The 26,553-nt window shown below is 40.4% G+C and overlaps 1 protein-coding gene across 1 annotated transcript in view; it reads left to right on the top strand.

Annotated features, from left to right (window-relative positions):
- Positions 1 to 26,553, top strand: part of KL (klotho) — a gene marked incomplete at both ends in the record, with an annotated part of 50,078 nt that overhangs the window by 11,401 nt on the left and 12,124 nt on the right. Inside the window, one exon of the mRNA XM_082277814.1 lies at positions 25,678 to 26,188. Within this exon, the coding sequence (XP_082133940.1) occupies positions 25,678 to 26,188 (511 nt within the window). The remainder of the gene's footprint in view (positions 1 to 25,677; positions 26,189 to 26,553) is intronic.

Consider the following 26,553-nt stretch of genomic DNA (forward strand, 5'->3'; position numbering starts at 1 on the left):
ACAGTGAACAGTTTGTTTAGTCTATCAGTGATGGCAACTTCTGGCTTACTGTAGCTTCAGCTTTAATCTGAGAGCACAAAACACTCATAAGAAGCCTGTCTGTTAGGTTTGTGGTGTGTCTCCCTGGAGATTTGTCAGGGAGGGTCCTTTGAGATGCATGGAGTAAGAAAATGCATTTTAAGAATATCTGGATTTGGCCACATTGAAGCCCATTTGTTTAGCTTCATCTCTGTGTATGTTTATTTTGAGAAGAGATAGACTTCTGTGTTATGAAGAATTGCAAAACTTTAAAGCTTAGTTTTGTTTTGATTCTGAAAAACCCCCAACCCATATTCTAAATTCTCCCAGTTACTGAAATCTTTACAAGATGCTGTTTACAACAGTTGGTATAGGAACTGGGGGACTGGGGCCACAGGTGATTCCAGTGCTACCCAACAGCTAGATCTCTGTGACATCTGCGTGATGGAAAGCACAGGGGCTTTTGCACATCTCAGGATCTGGCCAGCCTGGCGGGCTGAAAGGCCGGGGAGTGCTGCAAGACACCCTGCAACACATTCTTCAGCAATGGGGAGAGCTGACAGGGGACCATGCACATTGCCAGGGGACTGTCACTTCAGTCTGCACGTGGTCATTTTGTTACTTGCACATTAGCTCTGACTCTGACAGCTGAGATTCGATTTTGTTTTTAGTCACACCTCTAAAGACAGCTGAATGGTTCAAAATTGGCTGGGAGAGAGTATCCTATGGAATGCTTTGCAATTTTTTGAGTCCAAAAGTCAACCCAGGAATGCTTTTGTAGGTTTATCAGTTTGATGCTCTTACTAAGGGCTAGAAAATGTTGGTACCACTGGGATTATATTTTACAAGGTATTTGCTTTACAGTTGGGAAGACAGTAGCATGTGTTTTGATCCTGCTTGCAGAAAAGATTTCAGATGGTTGGGTGGGGAAAGGGGACAGACTTGTAGCTGCTGGTCACATGTTCTGGTAAGAGTTCACAGTGATTTTCCAATGCCTTTTCTCAGTCAGCTTTTTTCTTGTTCTCTTGAATATGTAGTAGCTCTGGATCAGTTGTTTTTCAGAGCTGAGGGCAAAGTTTACTCAATTTGTTTGTTTAACTTCCAGCATTTTAAGAAATTAAATAATTTTTTTGCTGCAGGCATGAAACTGTTGAACATAGTCACTGATTAATTATTCTAATTATGATTCCTTAGATATATATGGAAATGGTAGAATTATGCAGCATGTCTTTTCTTTTGAGAAAGTAGGTTGGGAAAATATTGCATTGTAAGCTCAGTGATTTTTTAAAAAATGTATTTTTTAAGTAATAACATATTGCTTAAAAATCAATTGAACAAATCTGACCTTATGATTGAGAAGAAAGTTCAGCTGACACCTGGCTGTACAGTGGTGACACGGTCTTTGTAATACACTTATTTAATTCCTCATTTCTTTTCCTGTCACAGTACAGTGTTAACTTGGGTACAAATGATGCTTGCAGAGAGAACGACCACCGCAACAGGATGTCCATCACCAGTTATATATGCCCTCAGGAGGCAAAAATCCAGGCCAGAAAGAGTTGTAACAAAACATGGGGTGATAGGAAGGAGGAGTATTGGGAAAACAGATAATGCATGAGGATCTGGTGAGATGGGGGGGGGGGGGGGGTGACTGTCCAAGAGTGGGAATGCAGGAGCTGGGTTTATGAGGCAATCCTACATTTTCACGTGTATATTATTAGCATTAAAAATGAGATGGCCTGGAGTCCTGGAGTCCTCAAGGATGAGTTGTTCCCTGTTTCATTTTTTTCTATAAATTTCGTATGAATTATTTTGAGGAAGCTGACTGGTGATTTAAGGAAATTACAGACCATGCTTCACAAGGATGGGGCCTAATTCAAAGTTTGTCTTGGCTTGTGGTGTCCATTTACTGTCCCTACATTGCCACCAGGACTCGGAGTGGGGGTCACCATGAGTAGCCTGCTAAAGAAAGGAGGGATGATACATTAGGTCTGGATTTATCAAAGGAGCTTAAGGAAAATGAGTGAAAATTGATTTTCCCTTTAGCTTTTTGGGGAACCCTGTCACTTTCAAGCAGTTAAGTAAATTCACAAATTGAACAGATGTGTTCCTCTTATCTTGAGGAAAATGTACATTCCCACATTCAAGCAGCATCTCCGTGTATGAAATGTAAGACCTTGGAAATACACTGAAGGAGCTCTTGAACTCAGTTTACCATCCTACTTCCCTCGCCAGCTATGAATATGTGTCTTGTTTTTAGAGAAGAGAGTATTGGGGTATATCACACAGGGCAGGGAACAGAGCTGTGGGAATATGATTCAGCTGCTGTTTTGCATCTTAATTATATGCTTGCTGGGGAAAAAAAAAAACCTTTTTCTTCATACCACCCTGTCATATTAGCTAGCACTTTCTAATCTTCCTAATACCCCCAAATTCACAAAGTAATATAATGTCATTAGAGCAAGTCAGAAAGATCTAAAACCTTTGAAACTGGAATGTGCTGATTCATCAAAATGAAAATATTTGAGAGACTTCAGTTTTCCAGAAAAACTTGAGAACTAGGGGAAATAAATATCAATCGTTTTGCTGTAGAAATTCTTGGTTTTCTATTTTAATATAATACTGGAAAATTTCATTTTGGTGTAGTGAGTTAGTCAGTCATTTCACACTCTGCCTTCTGTATTCTGTCACTGGATGAGTGCCCACTGCTTCAAATTGGGTCAGTTTACCCTTGTGAAATTGCTGTTTAACCTGCTGCAATATGACTGACTTATTGAAGCTGCAGATTGATGCTTTTTATTCTTTGATGAAAGAAGTAAAATGGAGCTGTCAGGACAGAATTCTTGCACTGTAGAGGTTACTCTGTGTCTCTTATTTGTAGCTGGGCTGCTTGTGCCACTTTTGTGTGAAACTGTAATTATTCAGTCATTTATCCAGCTCCTCTTTCCTATTTCTGGTAAAAAGAAAAGTGGTACTTGAAGGAGGCAGTTGCTTAAAAGGGGAAAAATTTCTAATGAAAGCAGCATCAAATTGGCACGGTCATTCTGATTCTGAGTACTAGAACCAGCAAACTGTGGCACAGGGAAGTTCAGAAAGAGGCTTTTTCCATATCTCAGCTTAGGGTAATGAATTAGAAACCACTTCAAAATTGGTTGTTGGTGAAATGGTTATAGCAAGAGCATTGTAACAATAAGCCATGAAAGGCGAGAACCCTAAACCCCACCAGTCAGATCTCACTTTACCCAGGCTGGACTCTTCTGGAGAGTAATGTTTTCTGTGTTACTTGTAATTTGGAGTAGGTTTGTAGAAACCAGAGGGGATGAGCATTGATCTGGATTAGATACTGATGCTGGCCTGTGGGAGCTGGTTTTGCAGGGTCTTGCCTTGTGGTCAGGAAAGAATTTAAGTTGTCAAGGAATAGTGATTTTTTTTTGTTAGGTATCTTTTTTTTCCCCTTTCTTTATGCCATGGCCAGACTCCCAGGATCACTAAGGCATTTTACCTAAGTAATTTGCCTTCTGTTGCAAGGGTTTAGGATTGTGATGATATCTTTGCTTTTTCTGGTTTATTCCTGTGGTTCACTATGACATGTAGAGCGTTTGGCATGTTTTTCTTGTGTTAAATATCTTGGAATTGGCTTTTTAGCTCATAATGCCATGAACATAGAATAACAGAATCACAGGATGGTTTGTGTTGGAAGGAACTGTAAAGATTATCTAGTTCCAACCTTCCTGCCATGATGTGACATCCCACCCTCGAGGGGGAGGCAACACCCAAGATTCATAGATGCTCATGGTCGAAAAGGAATGACAAAAATCAGAGGGTCCACAGGTTATCTTCTAGACTTCTACACATGGGAAGGGACACCTTCTGCTAGATCAGGTTGCTCAAAGCCCTGGCCAGCCTGAGCTTGATCAAAGGAATGGGATATCCACAGCTTTGCTGGGCAACCTGTTCCAGTGCCTCACCACCTTCGAATTTCTTCTGAATATCTAATCTAACTCTTCCCTCTTTCAGGTTAAAGCCATTTCCCCTTATCTAATCACTACATGCCCTTGTGAAAAGGCTTCCCTCTCCAGCTTTCCTGTAGCCCCCCTTTAAGCCCTGGAAGGTGCTGTGAAGGGAGTCTTCACTTCTCCAGGAGGGGGCATATACTATTGTGTAGTGTTTGGGGCTAGAGGCTTGCTACAATATTGCAGGCTACTAAGCTTGGTGATTCCTGTATCTCTTTTCCATTTTTTTGTCTTGGGACTGTTCACTTTGAGTGAATGCTCCTGGGAATATGTTTTTTTAGGGATGAAGTGAGTATGGAAGACCAAACTACAACGAGAGCGAGCAATAAGAAAGAGTCAAACATATGTTGGAGCAGCATGTTCCCAGTGTGGGAAAGGACCTGGAGGGTCTCGAAAGACTTGTGGGGCACTAGCATTTTGTAGACCCAAGATCACATAGAAATGCCTGAGTGAGCTATTTAAGTGTCTAGGGGCAAAAAATTATACTGGCAGGTATACACAGACAAGGGAGTTAATTGTTATGTGAAATACGTAATTTACCAAAAGAAACTGTTAACTGTCAGAGAGGGAGGCTTGCTGGGACACAAACACTGACATTGGACATAAAATAGAAACAGTAGCAATGACAAGCTGCCAGGCAGACTCAGGTTTTTTGTTACATAATAAAGCAGTTCCAGGTTTTTGAGTGACTGGTGCAAGCAGCTGAAGATTTTTCTCTGAAGCATCTTATCTTGGAACTGCTTCCATGATAATGAGATGGGTTAGACACCCATTGTAGTGTGACTCTTATACTCTATTATTACTCTCCTACAAGTGTAAGGAAATAGTACATTCTCAGTCCCCATATTATATTTCTGGTAAGATTAATTATCGATCCCGCCCCTGAATAACTCACTATTGTTTTGTGCAGTAACTATGCAGAGGAGTTTTGGAAGCACCAGCCCAGAGCATCAGTTTTGTGTCTCAAAATCTTCAAAGAGTAGAAGATGTAGAGAAGACATATAGGCAGTGGGTGTCATTCTGGAGTGTGGCCTATGAAACCACTGCAGTTCTGCACTGGTGGAATGACAGTGCTGATGTAAATGCTGAAAAAAATGTACATTATTGCAACTGTTGCATAACATGGTAGTTCACATACAGCTAAATACCTTTCTAAGTGAAAAAATTGTCTTTTGTTTTATTGACTGTGAAATGGATGGTTTACCTGAAGAGTAGTCTGGGAGATATGAAAGTAATTTTTTTATCAGCTTGGCTCATCCAGATTGGGGACACAGGAGAACATGCAAGGAAACCAGACTGCCTAACCAAGGCTGGATGTGGCCCATAAGAACGACCTGTTTTAGTGTCAGTTGGCCACCAGCTCTCGAGACAGGCATCATGGTGCTCATAGGAGAGCTGGGTGGAGATTAGAGACTGCAGAGTCCCCGCGCTCATGTTTGCATATCCTGTCTGGCATGGAAATAATTTGTTGGTACAGCTGGGGCAGTCTTCAACCTGCAAAGATTATCAATAGCAAATGGTACTTCCCCAATGGCCAAAAAAACAATGTTAAAGTACCCGGAGTTCACCTCCACCCCCAGTACGCTGTCAACAGCAGGACATTTTGCTACTTTGAGTGAGGCTGTAGTATGGAAAATTACTCCTGTCCCACAGTTCAGAAGCGTCATCATTGTGTTGGTCTTCCAGGCAGTGTTTGCATCAGCTCCGAGACACAGTTTGGCATCTGCTTGGCCTTGCAATAGCTGGCTTTCCAGTAACCATTATAAAATGTTGTTTAGCGTAGAGATACTTCTTTTAAAGTGGTTTGGCAGCATTCCCAGTGATTCCAGAGAGAAGAGCAGTTAGGACTTGTTCTCCAGCTCTGAGGCAGCTGTCCACTGGTCTGACCAGGGGTGGAGCTGTATGTACTTTGGCTCTGCACCACAGCTAGCGAGTAAAGACACGGACTAAGTTGTCCTTGGCTGCCTGCAGTCCTTCAGCGTACAGCTACGTAATGTGAAGTGGTGGGCCAGGAGCTCCAGGGTTATGCAGCGGCACTGTGTGAGGGCTTGTGATGGCTGGGTGGAGAGGGAGGAGTGCAATGCATGGGCTTTGCTGTAAGATGCAATAGAGCCGTCTCCCTTGAAAACTGTGGAAGTAAATGCAGGGGACAGCAATCACACTCGAGCTAATTTTAGGATGTGTTCACCAGAGAAACCTACATTTGAACTTGCCATCCTAGGTTCCTCTTCCAGGTGATGGAGAGTAGTGAGCATGGTATCTCTTGTTCTATGACAAAAAATACAATAATTGTCCCATTTCTGTCTGTGGGATATAGGTAAACCTGTGGTGACAAACTCAAGCCCAGACATTTTGTAGACAGACTTTTATCCTTAGTATAATTAGAGTGTGGAGAGGTTCGGTAGATGACAGAAGAGGGAAGTACTGAGGGGCTAGTTCAAAAATTGGCTTGAGGTGCTTTGTGTTCCTGTGACTTCTCAGAGGGTGACGTATGGTCTTAATCAAATGCAAATTTTGCCTGAGTCTCCCCTATTCCAGGCATGTGGTATCTTGTGCATGTCTGTGGGGAAGACCTGTATCACATACTCTCCCCTGGTTTTCCTGGCCAGGGAGCTGAATCTTCCGACCCAGGAAAGCAGCTGATGTTCCCCCCACAAGGGTAGTCAGTAGCACCTGCTTGGTCCTGTAAAGCCAGAGCAAGCAAGTAGCCATGGTGTCCCATGTAAGATATCATGGACATTGAGTGACCCTATCTTGTGGCTCTTCATTCATTTTTCCCAGTCAGCTGCTGCTGACCCACTGTGGCTGCTGGAGTATGCTGAAAGCATTTCATGCTTTTTTCAAAAATATAAAGAGAGCAGTCCTTGTAAAATATTGTTTAAAACATAACCTCCCCCGCCCCGCTTTAAAATAACAGTCTTTTTACCACTAGTTGGAACTGATAAGCAAATGCAAACATACGCTAGTTGCCACAGTGGTCTTCTGTCTGAAAACAAAAGATGCCTCTTTCCTTTAGGGGCCCCATTATTTTCTCCAAGGAAGTTATTGAACCTCATGTCAATTTAAGTAATGCAATAGGTATTTACTAGCTGTGATAAGCAGAAAATTTAAAAATGCCCATTCAGTCTTAAAAATAAATAAAACCTCATTATTTTAAAACAAAACACAGGTATCTTGCAGTCACCTAAGAAAAAGTAGCACAAGGAAAGACATACAGCCATCAGGTAGTGGGGAAAAAGAGAGTTAAAAAAAATTGTACTTCCAAAATGTTTTTTGTCAGATCTATCAAGAAAGGTTATCATGTTGAGCACTGGGATTCATAGACAGGAAAGGTTAATGAGGGTGAGGGCTAGGTAGATGTTGATAACTGCAGGTGCAATGAACACAAAATGCTATGACTTTACAGTATCAAAGTCAAGCCAGGCCCATCTGATAGCTTTCTGTGATAACTGATTGTCCAGAAAAAGAAAAATGATAAACTTAATCAATCTGTATTTTCAGTAAGACGTTTGAAATGGTGGCACATGAGTTACTGTTTCAGTGGAGAAAGATGAGAATTTTCAGCAGTAGCTAGGAAATTGCTAAAACAAGTACCATAGTGAGTTGCACTGAAAGTAGAAGCATCAGTCACAAAGGGCAGTTCACAGCTGAACTTCTTAATGTATTTTAACTCCCATGTCTTGCACAGGCTAGGATTGCACTACTTAGAGCATGAGCTAAACTTGAGGAGACCATGCCAGTGCAAAGGATAATCAAAATAATAAACAGATGGAATAGAAAGACTCAGTTTTTTTTCCATAAGATGAGAACTTGCTGATCACAGCGTGACCATCAGATGCGAATATAATCCAACTGTGACAAAGACACATTTGTTTCTAGTCTGTACCAGGTGATTTTCCCGGCAAAGATAAGGAATTACCTTACCAGAACATGGCTTATTTACCTGAACAAGAACACTAGGAGAGGATATTCTTCTTATCTGTAAAGAGATCAGTGGTAAAAACAAGTGAAGGAAAATAACTAAGTGCAGGGAAAGTTTTGATGCAAGAACAACAGTGTTTGGACTGAGCATGAATAAATTTGACCTGAAAATCAGGGGAAAAAGAAAGCCATTTGTGAAGTGTGATTCTGTAGTCATCTTCTAGAGAGGGTAGTATGAACAAAAGACCTTAGCCTATGTTAAAGTGAATCTGGATCAGGTTATAAATAGCATTGTGTCATATATTTGCCCATAGAAGCACTGAATTGAATCTGATACCCTTGAGGCTCTTCCTAATTTTATGATCCAGTTTTCCTAATCCCTGTCAGATAGTAGGCACAGGATCATAAATATGGTAATGACTTTCTTTTTCAGTAAGATTTTTTTTTGTATTTCTGTTAAAATTCCGTGCAATTCTAGCATGGTAATATCACTCATCACTATCTCCTCTTTACTGTATCATTTAACAAAGCATTTGCAGTGTTTTACTCAGAATGTTTCACACTTTTATGTGACATCCATTGTTGAGTCTACAATGAAAATATCATCTTGTAGGAAATTAGGAAGATTGACAATTAACAGGATTAACTGGTCTGCAGTAGATCAGGCTTGTGAAAGGCCTCTGCTTTCATTCCTGCTTTTCTCCTGCAGCACAGGCTTATCCCTGAAAGGAGAGATTGTGAAAGCAGTACTCTCAGAGTAGCAATAACATTTATATATATATATAAAGTATATAAGGTGTGTATATATATATATATAAAGTATACCAAATATGTCCAGTGGCTCATTTGATAATAAACATCTAATGCATCTAATGTACTTGACTATAAATCGTATCCTAATAATCTTGAATTATTTTATGTTTCAAGGTACATACATAAAATCCCTGATGTTTCTTCAGTATTTCTTTCCAACATTTCTGCTTTCTTCCATCTCAGTAGTATGAAGAAAGTGGGTTTTGAGTGCTATAGATGGAGCCTTGCTTTTTTTCCAGGTGCTTATTTCTACAGAGATTATTTTTCCTCTCAGTAAGGCAGTAAGAACTTGTGTATGTGTCTCCTGCAGAACATCTTAGCTCTTCTCTAAGAGCATTCATTTATAAAAAGAACTTCCAGTGGAAAGTTCAGTTAATGCGATGCAATCTCTTCAAGTTACTCCCCTCCTTCCTGCCTGCCTTTCTTACTCCCTCCCTGCCTTCCTCCCTTCGACTCAGCAAAACAACACCTGGCTCTTCAAGCCCATCACACCCTAATTCAGGCCAACAATTTGCTTTTCATTAGTGTTTGGGCAACTAGTTAATTACTACATTGCGCCCTGCTCTGCTTTTTCTAGCATCATTGATTGAACCATGATTCCACATAAACTGTATAATGTGTGAATTTCTTAACATCTAAAGCATCATCCTGATTCAATGTATCCTGTCTTAGACCCATTTCTTCAATGTCTTTTGTACTACATACTTGTTGAAGGTTGTGTTGCCGTAGCTGTGGCTGCTAAAAACCTTTCTCTCTTGGATAAAATGGCTGGCCAGCTCTCCCTGCACCATATGGAATCTCTCCAAGTCGAAGATTATTTTCCTGTTTGATTTTGATAAAAAATGCGAATTTCTGTACTATGGTTCATAGCCCGAAATAGTTTGGATTGCTTTTGGATAAAGATAACCTGGAAGCTGCTGTGCAGGAGCACACCTGGTGTAATCTAGCTGCCTATCACCTTCTGGTCTATGGGTTACTGTAGATATTGGGTCCTTAGCTCTACTGTTTGCTAAAGCAGATGTAGATCCTGTGTCTGGAAATTCACCGGCTACATATTATGTTAGTGGTACGCTTGAGCTCCTTGTCCATCTAACAAGTCTGGAATATAGGTAAGTCATCTGGTTGTTTACATGAGCTTGGACTGGTCTAAAAATTAAAGAGAGTGTTTAAAAAAAATTGAGGTGCTGGATTTATTTCTCTTCCTGTCCTGCATTTAAGCCTGAGATGTTGCTGTTCAATCTCTTGTCTGGCAGTGGGACTGTAACAAACACCTAGTTTACAAAAACCTCTGTGGCTCTGAGAGTGTTTTGATGGATGTCTTCATGGAAATCTGTTGAAGTTTTTGGTCTACCTGCATAACTCTTTGGTCAATCTACTTAGAAACAAGGCATCTATACAAATTCTTTCCTTTGAAATGCCTTCCTTTAAAACAGGCAATATTTAAATGACAGGCATCTGTCTCATGGTTAGATACTGATCTAATTACCACATTGTGAATGGCCTCCTGACAACTGATGAGATATTGCCCTCATGGAAACGGTGAAGTAGAGCAGTGCTACTTTCTGGCATTTCTATAGCTGGACAAAGGAGGATGAATGATGCTGCTACAGCTATATGTGAACTTGCATTTCTGTTCTAGTATGGTTTGATATTGAAACTGGGATTTCTCCCAAAATATGTGTTCTTTAAATAATGGACAATATTATTCTATTTTGATATACTATATTTACATACTACAGTATACTGGCAGAATTTCCAAGGACGTGGTTATACAGAAATAAAAGCTAACCTTAGACAAATTGCTTAAAAAGTGTACCTAAAGCTCGGAGTTAATTGATGAGTTAAGTTTTTAATGTGTCCTTATATTTTTGTATCTGTATTTAAAATAGCTGGGGGGTGAAAAAAGTATTCAGTCCTATCTGAAATCAGTAGGAAAAAAAATAGGTAGATGTAAATGCATTTAATTTTTTATATGCATAGCCCAGTGATGATTCTCATTCATGTATACAAGTGTCTTGTCATCACTAGCTTTATACTTTGTTCTAGAGCAATTTGAAGTTTAGTATTGCACTTTGATATAGCAGACAAAAGATAAAATTTGTTGGTTTCCCCTTGTGCCAGTTCCTTCAACTCAGTGGTTTTTTTTAAGTGTCAGTGTTAGCCAAAGGAAAAATAATATTTTGTAGGTTTCTTATGTAAAGAAAGCCCAATATCAAAGAGAGACAACTACTTTATCTCCAAAAGACAATGTGAACAGTGCACTGTCAGAGAGCAGTTAAACATGTTAAGTTGCACTTTAAAACAAATCACATGCTAGGCCTCCAGGAGTGCTTATTGTGCTGCTAGAGTAAAGTCTAAACTTAACTGTGCTAAATACATTTAAAATTTGTTCAGTTGACACAATATTTAGGAACACCTCAGTCTGTTAATGTGCTGTTAATTCTGGTTAGAAAGTGTCTAGTACTGTGGTGGTGAGAGCACAGAAGCTGAAACAAGGATTGCTGAAAGGAGAGTAGCTAATTAGCATTTTTGACTGTGTGTATTACCCAGCACACACCCTTTTCTGTGTGGTTTAGACTAAACAATCACCCTAACAACACACCTCCTTTTCTTTCACTGTTTTCTATTTTTTAAAATTTTTATTTCTCTAAGGGCTGGATAAAAGCAGCTTTAGCTGTTTCACTGTGACTTTTTTTGTCTTCATTGCAAAGGCTGATTGCAGTACATTAATGTAGTAAACCCCCCTATCCTATATTGCTTCATATAATATGGGATATGCTTTGAAAAAGGAAAGAACTGTAGATGGTATTTTTATATCAATTGTTAACATTCAGCTTCTTATCAACAACATCTAAACATATATTCACTTTTATGTCAGCCAGACAAGTTAGATTCTTTGTATACACACAAGCAAAACCAGCTTAATTTCAACAGCTAATCAACAATACGAAGATTTTGTTTATAAAGTAAGAATTAGATATTTAATTTTAAATACCTTTAGTTTGTTGCAGTTGCCTGTTCTACAAGAGTCCAGCTTTTATTAGAAATAACTGATTCTTATTCTGTTTGCCAGCTACAAGAGTAGAGCAGGAAAACTTTTATGTGTACACTTTTGCATTAACACTCATCTCTGCAGTAAAGCAATTTTATATCTACCATTAAACATGCATTTAGAAACAGACATAAAGGGACTTATTCATACCTCAAAAGTGTATTTTCATGGTTTCAGCATGCTTTGGATGGGGTTCTAAATGTATTTCCTAAATCAATGGAGGTATAAATTGAATTCAGTTTAATCTGTGACTGCAGTGTAGTCAAAAGCTTGTAGAAAAAACTGGGTAAATACACATAAATCATCCTTGCCCCTGAAGAAATGCAAAGGTTCAAAGTTTGTTTCCAGTCTAAAACTGGACGTCCCATTTTGTCTTCCGTCTCTTGACTCATGTTGTTGCTCTTTAAAAGTGTGGTACCCCAAGAGTTTCACTTCCCCTTATGAATAATTTTTCCCCATCTTTCCCTGAACAGGTATTTCTCTTTCCTCTTCTGAGTTTTGATTTGAACAGCTGCTCTTTATCTTCTTGGTGGCTGCTGAGAAGTGTAGTGATTCCTCAAAATAAATATGTCTGACTAAAGTCTGCCTCCTCCAGTGACTGTATCTCCACTGACGAGATGTGAGTTTGCTGAGTAACCAGCTTGAATTCCTCCTACAGTTTCCCAGATCTTCCTTTTGTAGCCTAGCTTAGTAGAAGCAATAACGTTAAGGAAGAATTACAGCTAGTAATAACCATTGTATTAATTAAAACTTGTCAGTTAGCCCTGTGGTTCACTGTGCTGGTGCAAAGATGGACAGACTGCTGAGGCATCCACACCACTAGTTATGAGTCATTCAGTTCTGCTTGACTTGTCCATCTGCAGGGTCCTATGAGTCACCTTGTCAGCCTTTCAGGGATTGGTGCTGGTGTAAAACATCTGGAGTGAAAAAGTCTTACTTAGATCCTTTTGTTTTTCCTGAGTCTTTTCAGAATTTTGATTCATTCTTATATATTGTTCGAGAGTGTATGTCCTTCTTACAGTCAGAACTTGATGCAATCACAAAGCTACCTCTTAAGAAGCCTACATAGAAGACTATGGCTAAAGAAGTGGCACATATATAAGCATGTACCATTTGAGAAGCCTGGAGTATCCTGTCTTGCCTACAGTCACCAGTCCAAAAGACACAGGTTTTCCAGAGGTCATGTGTTGCACAATGTCTTGATAGTCCAGAACATCCCAAATGGTACTGGATGATTCTGTTTAAGCAACTGAATCTTAGGTCACACATGGACATTAACCCTTCTGACTACTAATGCTGTGTGTCAGGGTCAGGAGCTGCTTTCTGCTTCATAGGGGTGGGGTTCAGTGGCTGGAGGACAGATACCTGCTGCCATTTGTGTTGTGGAATTCCCATGACAAGTTTGACAAAGATCTGCAGGTGACCCACACCCTTTTGTAGCAGCAGGTGGTTAAGCAGGTTCTCTCTGGGATCTGAATGGACACAAAAGCTACTCCAAAAGTTACTGGATTAAGGTTAATTTACTGTACAGTTTCTGTGAGTTTTGCAATTGAGCATTTCTTGTAAAAGTGTATAATTGAAATCACACACTTCAGTCATTTCTATTACATGTGCCCAAGCAGAACATTTCAGGCAGACTACAGACAATGAGATAAGCCTGTAGTGGCTGCTTTACCTCGAGTATGCATGGAAACACAGCTGTGTCTGACATAAATAGTTGCAGAGTGACTAAAGAAAGAAGGAAGAATTGCCTATTCACATCTAGTCAAATTGTAATCTAAACAGTTGTCTGAAAATTGAAAACTGGTACCTTCAATTTATATTGCTTATCCTGATGTGCTGCTTTTGTATCATCTAGAGGATGAGACATTCCATCTTATTCCATAACCCGTTCTCATTGATGCATAATTCTAATCTCAGAGTGGTTAAAATTAGTGGCTAGGCTTACAGCAGAGTAAACACAGGTTATCATGAAAGTCACTGAACTAGATTTGAGCATGTACAATCCAAATGTTTGGTTTAAAAGAATTTTGCAGCAATTGCCTCAAGCAAGTCTCCTTCCTTCTGGTTTTTGTTTGCCTATATTGTAGCACAGAGCTCTGTTCTAATAGATCGGTTCCATATATGATGACTAAACTTGTAATTCCTATGACAATTATTTTGAGCCGAATGCCTTCATATTATTCATTGGTACCTTCTGCTGATGGAGACTCTTCCAGTTCCTCTACTGTTGATGTCCAGTGGTTGTGTTTTTCTCACAGAGGAACTCAGAACAGGAAAAGCTATCCACCAGCCCATTTATCTGGAAATACCTTCTGAAGCCATTTGGTGTACTTGGGCACTGCAGTATTGTTTTGTTGTGAGATTGAAAAAGGATCTTCCACTTTATATTTGCAGCCGTGGAGCTGGTATCTTTGGGTGCTGAAAAGGGAGAGGATCTAGTTTACCTTCTAGAAACATTTATTGTAATACACAGTAAGTAATTCTATAGTGGTTGCCTAATGTCTTCTCCCAGAGGGAGCCACCTTTCTCTTGTTCTAGGCTCTTTAAAGTGACTTTTCTTGTGAACAAATTGGATGAGATCCCCATGATATGCTTCGGAGACCAGCTATTCTTGTAGTTCACTCTTCTGCTGAGCCCACACTGTTCATACACTTGAATATGCTGAGCTTGGTAATTGCACCTTTCACCCACTCTGTAATTTCTGAGTCACCATGTTAAGTCTCCCAGGAGCACCCTGTGCTTCTTTTTGTACAATATAAGCTCCTTTTTGTACATAAAGCTAGAGCACAGTGAAATCCTGCGGCACTAGATGCTTTTAAAATGGTATCGCTGCCTTGCAAATGTAGGGGAAAATTCTTCCCAGCCTTGCCCTCATAACAAAATCACAAAAACAGCATATGCTAAATCTCTTCTGCCAGACTCTGGCATTTTTTGCTACAACAGGTGTGGTTTATGGTATAACAGAATTAATTGCTCAAAATCCAAGCATTACCCCATAAATCCTGCTGTCTGCTTTTATGATAGGCCAGATTGGAGCATCAGAAATGCCTCATCTTCGTGCAACTATTTGTTACTCCAGTAAGCTTTTTTCTGTGATTTGGGGATATTTTTACTGCTTCTGTGGTTGATGATTTGGACTCAAACACTTTGACATGAATACTCCGGCAGTCTAATTTCTTTTGAGACTCTTAATTGGGGAAAGCTTCTACCCATTCATCTGTAGTTGAAATTTTGTAGCTTTTAGGGCAGCACATTCATATACCTCAGGAGTGATTTCTGACTGCCAGCCTGTCAGCCTTTCCCAACTGCACAAATATGGATTTTCCAAATCCAGTATCATTTGATGTTCTTGTAATAATGGCATGACAGGGATTTCTTTCTGTCTGTCTTCTGGGAGCATTAAGTTGCACTCAAAATGTTCCAGTACCTGTACAGGAGCAGTTGGGTCGATTTATTTTTAATCTACTGGTGTGCCCAAGATAAGATTCAGGGTTAATTATTAACACCAGAGCATCAGAGCATCTATTCTGGGTTCTTTAAATGCAGGGATGGTGGTAATGAGTAACCTGTGTTCTATATTCTAGAATTTTCCTGCCAAACTGTAGGCTTGCTTCAACATCTTTCCAATCTGGGTTTTTGGGTTAGCTAGTTAGATTAGGTACAGCAAGCTGAAATCTTTTTGTCACTTCCTTATCTGTTGGGTACATATATTGATGATGGACTTTAGTCTTATTTGTGTTTACCTCTATCTCTTGCTAAGAAAATTTTTCTTTCTAACACACTGTCTTGTTTGTTTAGCTTCTGCTAACCACTCAAGACTTTTCAAAGCAGTTTCCTTCATGTGCTTCACTAAACCATCAGAAATACATTATTTCTCCCTGTGAAACACCTGGCTTAGCAAATGTAGAGAGGTATGTTGAGAGGCCAGATATGAACAGATGAATATTTGGCTTCCCTATATGCATCTACCAGAAAACCGGGTGATTCATCAAACATAGAAACATGCTTGACATTAGGCATCTCTTCCAGAATTTTTACACTTAAAGGTATTGGAAATGTTTGCCTTTTATATGTTTATTTAGTTATTTTGATTCTGCATTTAACCAAAAGTATTTTATTTTTTTTAAGACTGATGTCACTAAGGATTATGTGTGCTATTTTGGTTGTCCTCCTCACTATTGCTTTGGAGGGCAACAGTCTTCTCATTTGGCTTCTGCCTTAGCACAAGGTAGAGTTGTGAATCCTGGGGCTTTTGGCTTCTAAAGCTGTGTTCTGTAGTTTGAGAGCTTCTGTGGGCAGTCCACTGCTTCCTCCTCTGCTGGTTTTTACTCTCTCCATCCAGTTTGTACAAACCTTCAGGAAACCAAAGGTTTGGAGTCTTAATGGATGCCTTCTCCTTGACATTACTATTACAAATACTGGGAGTTTTGTTTTTTAGCATTCGTTTACTTTCAGTGCTCTGACTGGGCACTGCTTTATCACTTTCATGTATTCTATGTATTTTTTTGATACAGCAGTTTTATGTGAGTTTTATATGCTTAATATTTTTGCTCACTGCTGATTCTAGCATCATTCTTTCCAACCAGAATGTGGCTTAAAATCCACTGGTGTTCCATTTGTTTTCCTGGCTAATGGTGTATTCAGTTGTCACTGTTACCATCATTCCCATTACGAGTTTCTCTGAAGTCGAGGTGCTTTTTTCATCCTCCTTGTTCATGTGTCTGACAAATACCCGCTCTTGCAAAGTGGCATTGTCTTGGTTTGTGCTGTTTACTACAGATTGTGCAGTTCTGTGTGCTTGCTTTTCTGGATTACAACTAAGTTCTTCATGTGTTTCCCCTTGTATCTGTATTTTGTGTACTTGAGTATGATTATGATGATTGGAGCCTGGCCTGTCTTCCAAGACGTTCATGCTTTGGTGGAGGACTTTGCAGGTCATTTGCAGTAGTGGAGCTTTTGTATGTTTATGTAGCTCCAGCACGCCCAAAGCAATTTTGATGGCAATGATTTTATTTTGGTCTTCTCCTAAATACTGCCTGAGCATTGTGTTCCAGATTTCAAGTCTTTCATCAGTGACTATTTTATTTCACTCCAGCACTGCAAGATTGTCTCTAAATCACTCAAGAGTACTGCTCTGTACTTTTATCTTCTTTTTGTACTCTGTTTAAGAATCTCTCATATCTTTAATATTCACATGGGTCACAACATTCCTATTTTGGTTCAGTTCCGTAATTAATCTTTTCTGTCAGAGGTAACGGAAAATGATTAAACACATCAAGTGTCTCAGAAGCACTTGTTATCAGAAATAAAGCTATTTTTATCTCATCTCCCATTGCTTCTCCAAGTCAAATGCTGCTTAATTCTTTTCCAGATGACCTTTATATTTTCAGAGACTGTTTGCATCTCTGGAGACATGAAACTGCTTTCCAGCCCACTTGTCTCTTGGTGCTTTACTTTATTTGGACAGGATGTTGACTCCAGTGGTTGTGCTAGCCTGTCTGTGTGGTGAGTGGAGGGGAACAGGCACTTTTTTGCCTCACTCTCATCTGGGCATTAAAAGTGTCTTGAGTGAATTGTGGCCTGGAGGTGTGCCTGCCCGCTCTGCGTGAGAAGTGCTTCAGATGCAGGTGATGGCAAAAATGGGGTGAGATGGGTCCGTGCCAAAGGATGTGTTCTGTGTTTGCACAGCCTCTGATGGTGCCAGTGGGGTTTGCAGAGTGCGCTGTGCAGTCCAGCTGCCTTCTCTCTGGCTGCCACACCACAGGGTGCTGGCCCTGTGGGTGGCCTTTCAAAGCGAGGTGAGCCTGAGAGAGGTTTAACTCGGGGCTTGTGCATAACATCTCAGCTTTCTGTACTTCAAAGGAGAGGTTTCCTGCAGCAGCCACCTGGCACCGTGAGATCAAGAGGTTTTTGTTTCCTTCCATCACACTGTGGTCACTGTGTCTCCCTGCTGCATATCTATCTCTGATAATGTTCATTATGGCTGTGCATACAGTGTATGAAAGTAAGAGCTTTCCAAGACTTTCATCTGCTCAAAAATTCAATAACAAAGTGTAAAAATAACTCTTACCTGCTTTCTTATCTTTCGGGTTTGTTTTTTTCCCCTTCTGCTAATATTTTTGGAGTACCTGCAATGCATCCTGATGCCTGTGGCTTAGCTTCATGCTTTCAGGCTGCCTTCTCCCTTTTATTGTCAAGCTAGCAAAGCTCTATTTTGCCTATGATGAGGAAAAATGGTGTTCTATCTAGCCACTGTGCCTTCAGACAAATACTTAATGCTTTCTTGGGTACTTCTTCTGTAGAGTTGAGTACCACATTAAGCAGAGGCTCGTATTCTGGAGTTAATACACTGGTCTATACCTTGAGGTATCTGGTTTAATTTTTCTTCTTCTGATGATGTTGTAATATTTCTGTTCCCAATTCTTAAAATAGGCATGGTATTGCTTTGTGCCTAGTGTGTGGCTGCCATAAATCCATTCATGTTCGTGAGGCATCAGAATCTTCCAATGACCAGCACAGTGTGAAAAACAGTGACTAACGTGTATTGAGAAAGGAACTGGAACAAAGAGTGTAGTTCAGATGTGTGATCAATACTTAGAGCAGTAATTCTAGCAAATTTTACATTGTGTGGTTGTAGACTGAAAAATGTTTGCTTCGTGTTCTAAGTACCATTTATAAGCCTAATTCTGTTGCAAGGTTGTTGAGATTGGTCAAAAATACGAAATGAATTGATCATTGTGGTAATATTGGCTAACAGACTGTAAAAATAAAACTTGAACACTACGTATTTGGGAAGGAATTATTGGGGAAAAACAAAGTTACTACATAACTAACATCTAGAAAAGTCCTGTGCTTTATATATTAAGATGTTACTTTACTAGTTTTAAAATATGGGGAAAACCTTAAGCAATTTCTACATACCTGTATCTGTTGCTCAGTATTAAGAATATAACTTGATTGTGAAAGAGAATGTTTGCCCAAAGACTGTGTGGGTAAAACTGACTTAGGATCTAAGGGTGAAACTTACATAAAATGTGTCATCCTTTTGTGGCAGCTTTTGATTAAAATACTTATTTTTGATGATACGGGTGAAAAAACACGACACATTTTCCCCTTCCTGGTACAAGGCACATTGTGACTTATACATACTAGGTTTTCCCATGTCATTCAAATATTTATTTCCATTTCAGAAGGGCTTTTGATGTAGAACTAAATAACGATGTTTTTGTTGGAGTTACATCAGCCCAGTTTCCACTAATCAAAACCCCTTTGTACACCGTTTCCAATTAACTCTTCTTTTTGTATTGCTAAACCATAGAATAATTTAGCTTGGAAAAAATCATCCTCTCTTAGCAGCCTGTGCCAGGGCTTGACAGCCGTTTCAGTGACGAAATTTTTCCTACTATCCAATCTAAACCTCCCCTGGTGCAACTTGAGGTAATTTCCTCTTGTCCTGTCACTTGTTACATGGGAGAAGAGACCAACCCCCACCTGGCTACTCCCTCCTTTCAGGTGGTTGTAGTGAATAATAAGGTCCTCCCTGTGCCTCAGTTTCTCGAGGCTAAACAGTTCTCTCAGCAGCTCCTCATGAGACTTATGCTCCAGACCCTCCATGAACTCTGTAACCCTGCTCTGGACACGCTCCAGCACCTCAATGTCCTTCTTGTAGTGAGGGGCCCAGAACTGAACACAGAATTTGATGTGTCACCTCAGCAGTGCTAAGTACAGTAACACTTTCCAATTCAGTTTCATTAATGTGCAAATAGAGAGTTAAAACAGGATAATTCATCTGAGCTTGGAGAGCAAGGTATTAGTGCAGTTTATTTGTGAAATGAATGTATTACTACTGGTTCAGAAGACACAGAACTTATAATTGAGAAAACTTGTTCTGGAGGAGTGAACACAAATTATGGAATCGTGATGTTCCCAGTTAAAATTCTTGATTTGCTCTTGTTAAGGTTATGCATCATGATCGATGTGCATACTGAGACCTTGCAGAATGATCCATACCAGTGCCAGACTCAGGAAGATCTTAATGATCGTGGAATTTAGAGGAGTAGTCAGGCAAACAAATGTCTTTGTATTACTACATTGTCTTCACCTAGTGATTCTTGGACTATATCGATCTGTCTTGCCATAGAGTGGACAATCTCTAACACAGTAGGACTTTGTCAGGTTATGAAGCTTGTGTGCCTGTGTTGAATTACTTCTGCTATTGCTGCAGGACTTTGGTAGGACCTAGCTGTCATAGGTTAGCAAGCATAGTTCCGGAAGGGATGTCCTTGCTAAGGGGTGCTTACAGTTTCCTCTGGGAACTGATAGAACCTATCAGCTGGCCAGTTTGAATATGGACAATTCTTTAAGCCACTTAAAGTTGTGAACACCTCTGTGATCCACATTTAAGAATAGACAAACTCCCCCTCCAAGCTCTCTCTCGTTTCCGGCGCTGGCACAGGTGGCTGCGGGCCCCGTGTGGGGGCCAGCGGGCCCGGCCAGGCCCTGCTTGGGCCAGGTCAGGCTGGGCCACGGCCATCCTGGAGCCATGGACCTGTTCCTGCCTTGCCGTGGGCAGCCGGAGCGGCTCGGCTCTCCCCCTCTCCACTGCAATAAGAAAAATTCAACATTCCAGCTGCAAAGCTGCAAGGCTGAGGTGAGATTAACCCTTTTAGTGCTGTGAAGAGCTGAAAACCTGAGGGAAGAGAGAGAGGAGATGCTTAAAGCTGAAATTCTGTTGTGAAGCTATGATATATCAGAGTATCCTGTTGTAATTTCATGAAGATATGGGGGGTGGAGTGTTCAACTCGTGAGCAAAAGCACCTGCGCTGAGATAGGCAGATGCTGACGCAGCTGTAATTTCATGAGAAGTTTGGACAGGGAGAGATGGAAGCGATGAGGACTTTTGCTCCAAACAGGAAAGGAGGAAACCTCAGTCCCTAGAGATGGACCAGATGAGGACTTTTGCTCCAAACGGGAAAGGAGAAAACCTCAGTCCCTAGAGATGGACCAGATGAGGACTTTTGCTCCAAATGGGAAAGGAGAAAACCTCAGTTCCTAGACATGCTCCCAGAGATAGTCCTAACAATGCAGATGAGGAAGACCCTTTGCTCCCAGGGAAGGAGAAGGGCCTCTGTTTTTGTTTCTGAATGGCTCAACCTTAAAATTGTACTCCAAAAAACTTCAAGAGTGGACCCTCGAACGCGGGAAAACCAATTGCTATCTGGGTGTGACCTTGAACAAGCTGCAAGTCGGGGGAAGGGACTCACACGCAGGCAGAGAGACTCCTCTTCCTAAATGGACTAAACAGTATTTGGAAGTGGGTGGCTGTCTTGTTGTGATAAGGTTTTCATAGCATGAGCAAGAAGAGACTTCTCTTTCTAAATGGACTAAACAAGGTTATTATGGCAGTGGTAAACAGACTGAACATCTTAAGGGTTGTCTTTTCACATTGTCAGTGGGAGAAGGGAGGAAGGTGAGGAGGAGGAGAGTTCTGAAGGTGGTATAATTTTTTTTTTTTTCTCCCCTTCTTTTAGGTCTGTTAATAAACTTCTTTATATTCTTTCAAGTTTGGTGCCTGCTTTGCATTTCTCCTAATTCTTATCTCACAGAAGATAAACAGTAATGAGTATTTTAGACCAAACCACTACACTAGCCCATGCTATAATATTCCAGGGGGGGTCTTTTTCTGCCTTGGAAATGTGTTTGAACCTTCCCAGGCTATTCAGGTCTCCTGCTTGGAAATGGCAGATGTGACCTGAGTCTTTATTATTCTGGAGTGGCAACTAGTTGCCTGTGTTAAGGCAGCTGGTGGAGTCAAGAGATCTCCATTGCCTGTAGTGGCAGCTTGGGCTCATATGTGGACAGTGAAATACATAAGGTGTCTTCAGCTAAAAAGGAATCCCACCCTAGAAGTAGGATTCATTTACCTGAAGATAACTATAGGTGCAAATTTGATGTGTTTTGTAGTATCCCAGGTGTCTCTGTGGAGCTGAGAGATGGGATTTAGGGTTTATTGGGAGACTCACAGTTTTCTGAAACTGGCTGGAATATGGGCTGGAATGCTCTGAAGTCTCTAAAACTGTACTAACCACCTCATTTTAAGCAAATGAATTCTGTTCCAAATTTCTATATAGGCTCTCTGCTTTGTCACTGGCTTCTTCCAGCTTTATTTCTTGCAGTTGTGACTGCTTCATTGATCTACATCTACAGAGCCTGGGGACTCCAGTGCACTGTTTTCTACATTTAACATTTTTAAAATGGAAATAATATAATTCCACTTCATGTGCACTCCAGAGGGCAGACTTCTAAGTAGGCTTCTTCTTGCCAGCTTTCCTCTGCCTATAGAATATGTCTTGTCTAAACTGAGTAACAGGTTTTGGCTTTCATCAGTGAAGGGAGATGGACTCCCAAAGAGTGACTCACACTTCGTATCTTAGACAACAGTCTTCTCATTTTCTGTAGAGGTAGACCAGGTGATTTACTTAGAAAGTAAAGTTGAGTGAGATAATTCCACATTGCTACACTTAATCTTTTTTCATTGCAGTGAGGGAGTAAACAGCACCTCCTTATGCATGTAGAGGGATAATCTGTAGAATTCTCTTCCTCCTTTCTTCGTGGTAGATCCAAAGCTTCTAAAATGCTGGAAGATCTCTCTTCACTGATAGGAAACAGGGACGGCCAAGAGTTCTGGGGGCCACAGTCCTCAAGGTGTTCTGTGGGTGGGCAGCATTCTTGCAAATGAAGATGACAGAGATGAAATTATGTGTTTGAGAGTGTGCATGGTGGTATCTTAACATTTAAGATGGTAAACTGGGCATGAACCACGTCCAACAGAGGAAAAATATGCGGCCCCTTTACAAGAGAAAATTCGGGTGTGCAAGTTTGAGTTACAAGAGGTAACAAATTTGTTGCCAGTGGCATTTTAAAAATCATATTTTAAGTGTTGGGTGTTTGTCCTGATGCGTAATGTCTTTTGTTCTTTCCTGAGCGTAACAGAGCTTCGGTGTGAAGTAAAATGAAGTCTGTACCTAGGTCAGCTCTCATTTTTGGCATGAGATTTTGAAGTCGTTACTATAGTTTCTCACGAGCATCAAAACCTGTTGTATTAATACAGACAGATGGTCAGGCTGCATCATGTTTGTTGGAGCTATTGATGTATTGTAAATGAGAGCATCTACACTGAAGTCTGCAACTGGGAGCTTGACTTAGATATACGCACATAGATGTGGACTGTGATACACAGTTTGAAAGATTGTTCTCTTTGGGTTTTGGTGACCACTCTGAAAGGGTGTGGGTCTAGTCTCCTGTAGGGCCTGTGTCAGATCTGTGCAGATGTTTTATATATCCCACGATGACTCAAAGGCAGCACATTTCTGTATGGGGGCTGCTGAACTGAGCCTTGATTATTGGTCTTGCCTTTAGTTGTCCTTTACTTCCAATGATTTTTCTCCCAGCAGTGATAATTAAAATTCTGCTAGAGCAGTAAAATGGTAGAATTTGCTATTTTCCTGGGTAATTAACAATGTTGATGTAAAAAATTATATTCCTAGTAATGCTGGCAACTGGAAGTGATTGTATGTCAAAGCTTAAATGGTAAGAGTATATGAAAATGAAACTCTGAACAGCAGCTATCAATAAATTAATGATAAAATTTTCCAACATGCCAGCTGCATGGAGTGGAATTATAAGGCTTTCTATATGATTTATATTGCAGGGAGGGCTAAAAATGCATGTGACATTTTGATATATGTTCATTGGATCAGCAACTCTGTATGGTGAGAGTGGAGGTTCATGTCATCAAAGCACATAGGAACAAATAGTGATGAATCTCAAAATGCAAATGTAAACTGTTAGTAGAGTTATTAGGTAGTTTTTATTCTAATGAGTAGATCTCAGAATTACAGAATCACAAGATGGGGCAGGCTGGAAAGGACCACAGCGGTTCATCTGGTCCAGCCTCCCCGCTCAAGCAGAGTCATGCTGGATCACATTCCACAGAATTGCATTCAGATGGTTCTTGAATATCTTCAGTGAGGGAAACTCCACAACCCCTCTGGGCAGCCTGTTCCAGTGCTTGGTGACCTGTACAGTAAAATAGTTCTTTCTTATATTCAGGTGGGTCTATCAGTTTCCGCCTGTTGCTTCTTGCCCTATTGCTCAGCACTGCTGACCAGAGCCTGGATCCATCCTCTTGGCGCTCTCCTTTAGATACTGACGTTGATGAGGTCCCCTCTCAGTCATTTCTTCTCGAGACTGAACAGGCCCAGCTCCCTCAGCCTTTCCTCATAAGAGAGATGCTCCAGTCCCCCAGTCATCCTTGTTCTTCTCTGTTGGATCAGCTCCAGGAGCTCCATGTCTCTCTTGTCTTGAGGTGCCCAGAACTGGACACAGCACCCCAGATGTGCCTCACTAGGACTGAATAGAGAGGCAGGATCACTTCCCGTGACCTGCTGGCACTGCTCTTCCACCCTAATCCACTCCAGGAGACCAGTGGCCTTCTTGGCTACAAGGGCACTGCTGGCTTAGGGACAACTTGTTGTCTACCAGGACCTCCAAGTCCTTCTCTGCAGAGCTGCTTTCCAGCAGACTGGCCCCCAGCCTATCCTGGGACATGGGATTACTTGGTGCAGGACCCTGCACTGGCCTTTCTGGAATTTCAGACAGTTCTTCTCTGCACATCTCTCCAACATCTTGGGGTCCTTCTGGAGCGTGTTGGCTCTGTTGTATTGGCCACTCCCACCTTTGCATTGTCAAATCTCATATTTTTACCTTTTTTATCAATGACCTAGAAAAAACCCATGACAATTTCTATGAATATGTAGATTACAGAAGATGGGATACTGATTCACAGAGCAGTCAAAATTCTTTGATAAGCGAGGTTCAAAGAAAAGATGTGTTTTAGATAGTGATGGGCTCTGGAGATATGGTAGTTTAGATGTGCATAAGCTCACAGTGTAATTCTGTGGCCACATAAGCAGAAAGAGTGTGGTAAATTGTCTCTGGTTTTACTGCTGGCAAGAGTGTCCCTGGCATATTATGTCCAATTCTGCTTCTGCAGTTTAAGACAGATGATGATAAATTGGCAGAGAATCAGAGGAGAGCAGTGAGAATGGTTAAAGAGCTTTAAGGTAATACCTGAAGATAATGCAAGGCTTTGGGAACTTAATCTATTTAGCTTTCAAAGGGAACATCAAGAAACTTATAACTAACTCTCCAAGATTTCAGGAAAGAAATTCGGTACGAAATATATTCTTACAGTAAAAGAAAAAATTATACCAAGACAAGAAAGTCTGACGCTAGGTGTAAATAGTAAATTTAATAGATTAAATTGAATTACTGGAATAATATTTCAGGACCTGTGGTAAATAGTTTTTCAGTAGACTTTTTAACATCCAGATTGCTAGTTCTATATTCCTCTATTGTGTGTTCTGAAGTTCAAAGATGTGTGTTTGTTTTTATTGTTTCAGAAATCTGGGCAGTTCTTAAGATTCTTCTTTACAGATCTGTGAATCTGCAAATAAAGTGATATTCCTATAATGAAAACGTTTTTTAAACATGTTTGGTTAAATGCGTTTTCATTTTGTAAATACTGGCAGTATGTCTGAACTCAATAATAGAAGTGAATAAAGCCAGAAGTGTGTTCAGTGCCTGAAATAATATCTCATGGAAAACTGAGATGCTCTTTTCCCCAACCAACTAGCAATTTCTAGCTGATACATGGTATTAATATGGTATTAAAATTTAATTTAGGTATTGTGAACTACTGATGAATGAATAAGATTGAGCCCCAGTACTTGAGAATAATTGTGTTACTTAAAATGGATTTTTGGGTCCATTAATTACAGTCTTTCTTTTCAACAGGCCCATGCTAAGGTCTGGCATCTCTACAATGACCATTTCCGTCCAGCTCAAAGAGGAAAAGTGTCCATTGCCCTTAGCTCCCACTGGATAAAACCCCAGCGCATGACTGAAAAGAACATAAAAGAATGCCAAAAATCCCTTGATTTCGTGCTCGGCTGGTTTGCTAAGCCCATATTTATTGATGGTGACTATCCAGAGAGCATGAGGAGCAACCTCTCATCTCTGTTGCCTGAATTCAGTGAGGCTGAGAAGAAGTATATCAAGGGAACAGCAGACTTTTTTGGTCTTTCTTTTGGAGCTACCCTGAGTTTCCAGCTTTTGGACTCCCACATGAAATTCCAGCAGTTGGAATCAATAAGCCTGAGGCAGCTCCTTTACTGGATAAACAGTGAATATAACAACCCCCAAATATTCATTGTGGAGAACAGCTGGTTTGTTTCTGGCACCACCAAGAGAGATGATGCCAAATATATTTACTATCTCAAAAAGTTCATTATGGAAACTTTAAAAGGTAGGACTTACTTTGTATTAATTCATGCTTGAAAAAATTGTAATGCAATACAGAGATGTGTTAAAGCACCAGGATGAAAACTGATTTTAGTCTTTAGCATTCATCTTGGCACTTGTGAAATGAGACTTCAAGTCCCTTTCCTGGGTTTGTTCTTTTCTTGAAGAACTTTCGCATCTGCAGATAGCATTTGGTGAGCTTGATGCTGCTGTCCTTGAAGTCAGTAGGAAATTTTCTGCTGTCTTTGGTGGGAGGAAGTGCATGACATGTAAACTATATTCTCAGTGGACTTAAGAGAATTTACTATGTTATGTAATAATAGTTGCTTTCCTTATCTGAATGCATATGTAAAAAACATAAGAATATGT

This window comes from Coloeus monedula (assembly GCF_965178545.1).
Source record: "Coloeus monedula genome assembly, chromosome: 3".
In the NCBI taxonomy this organism is placed as follows: Eukaryota; Metazoa; Chordata; class Aves; order Passeriformes; family Corvidae; genus Coloeus; species Coloeus monedula.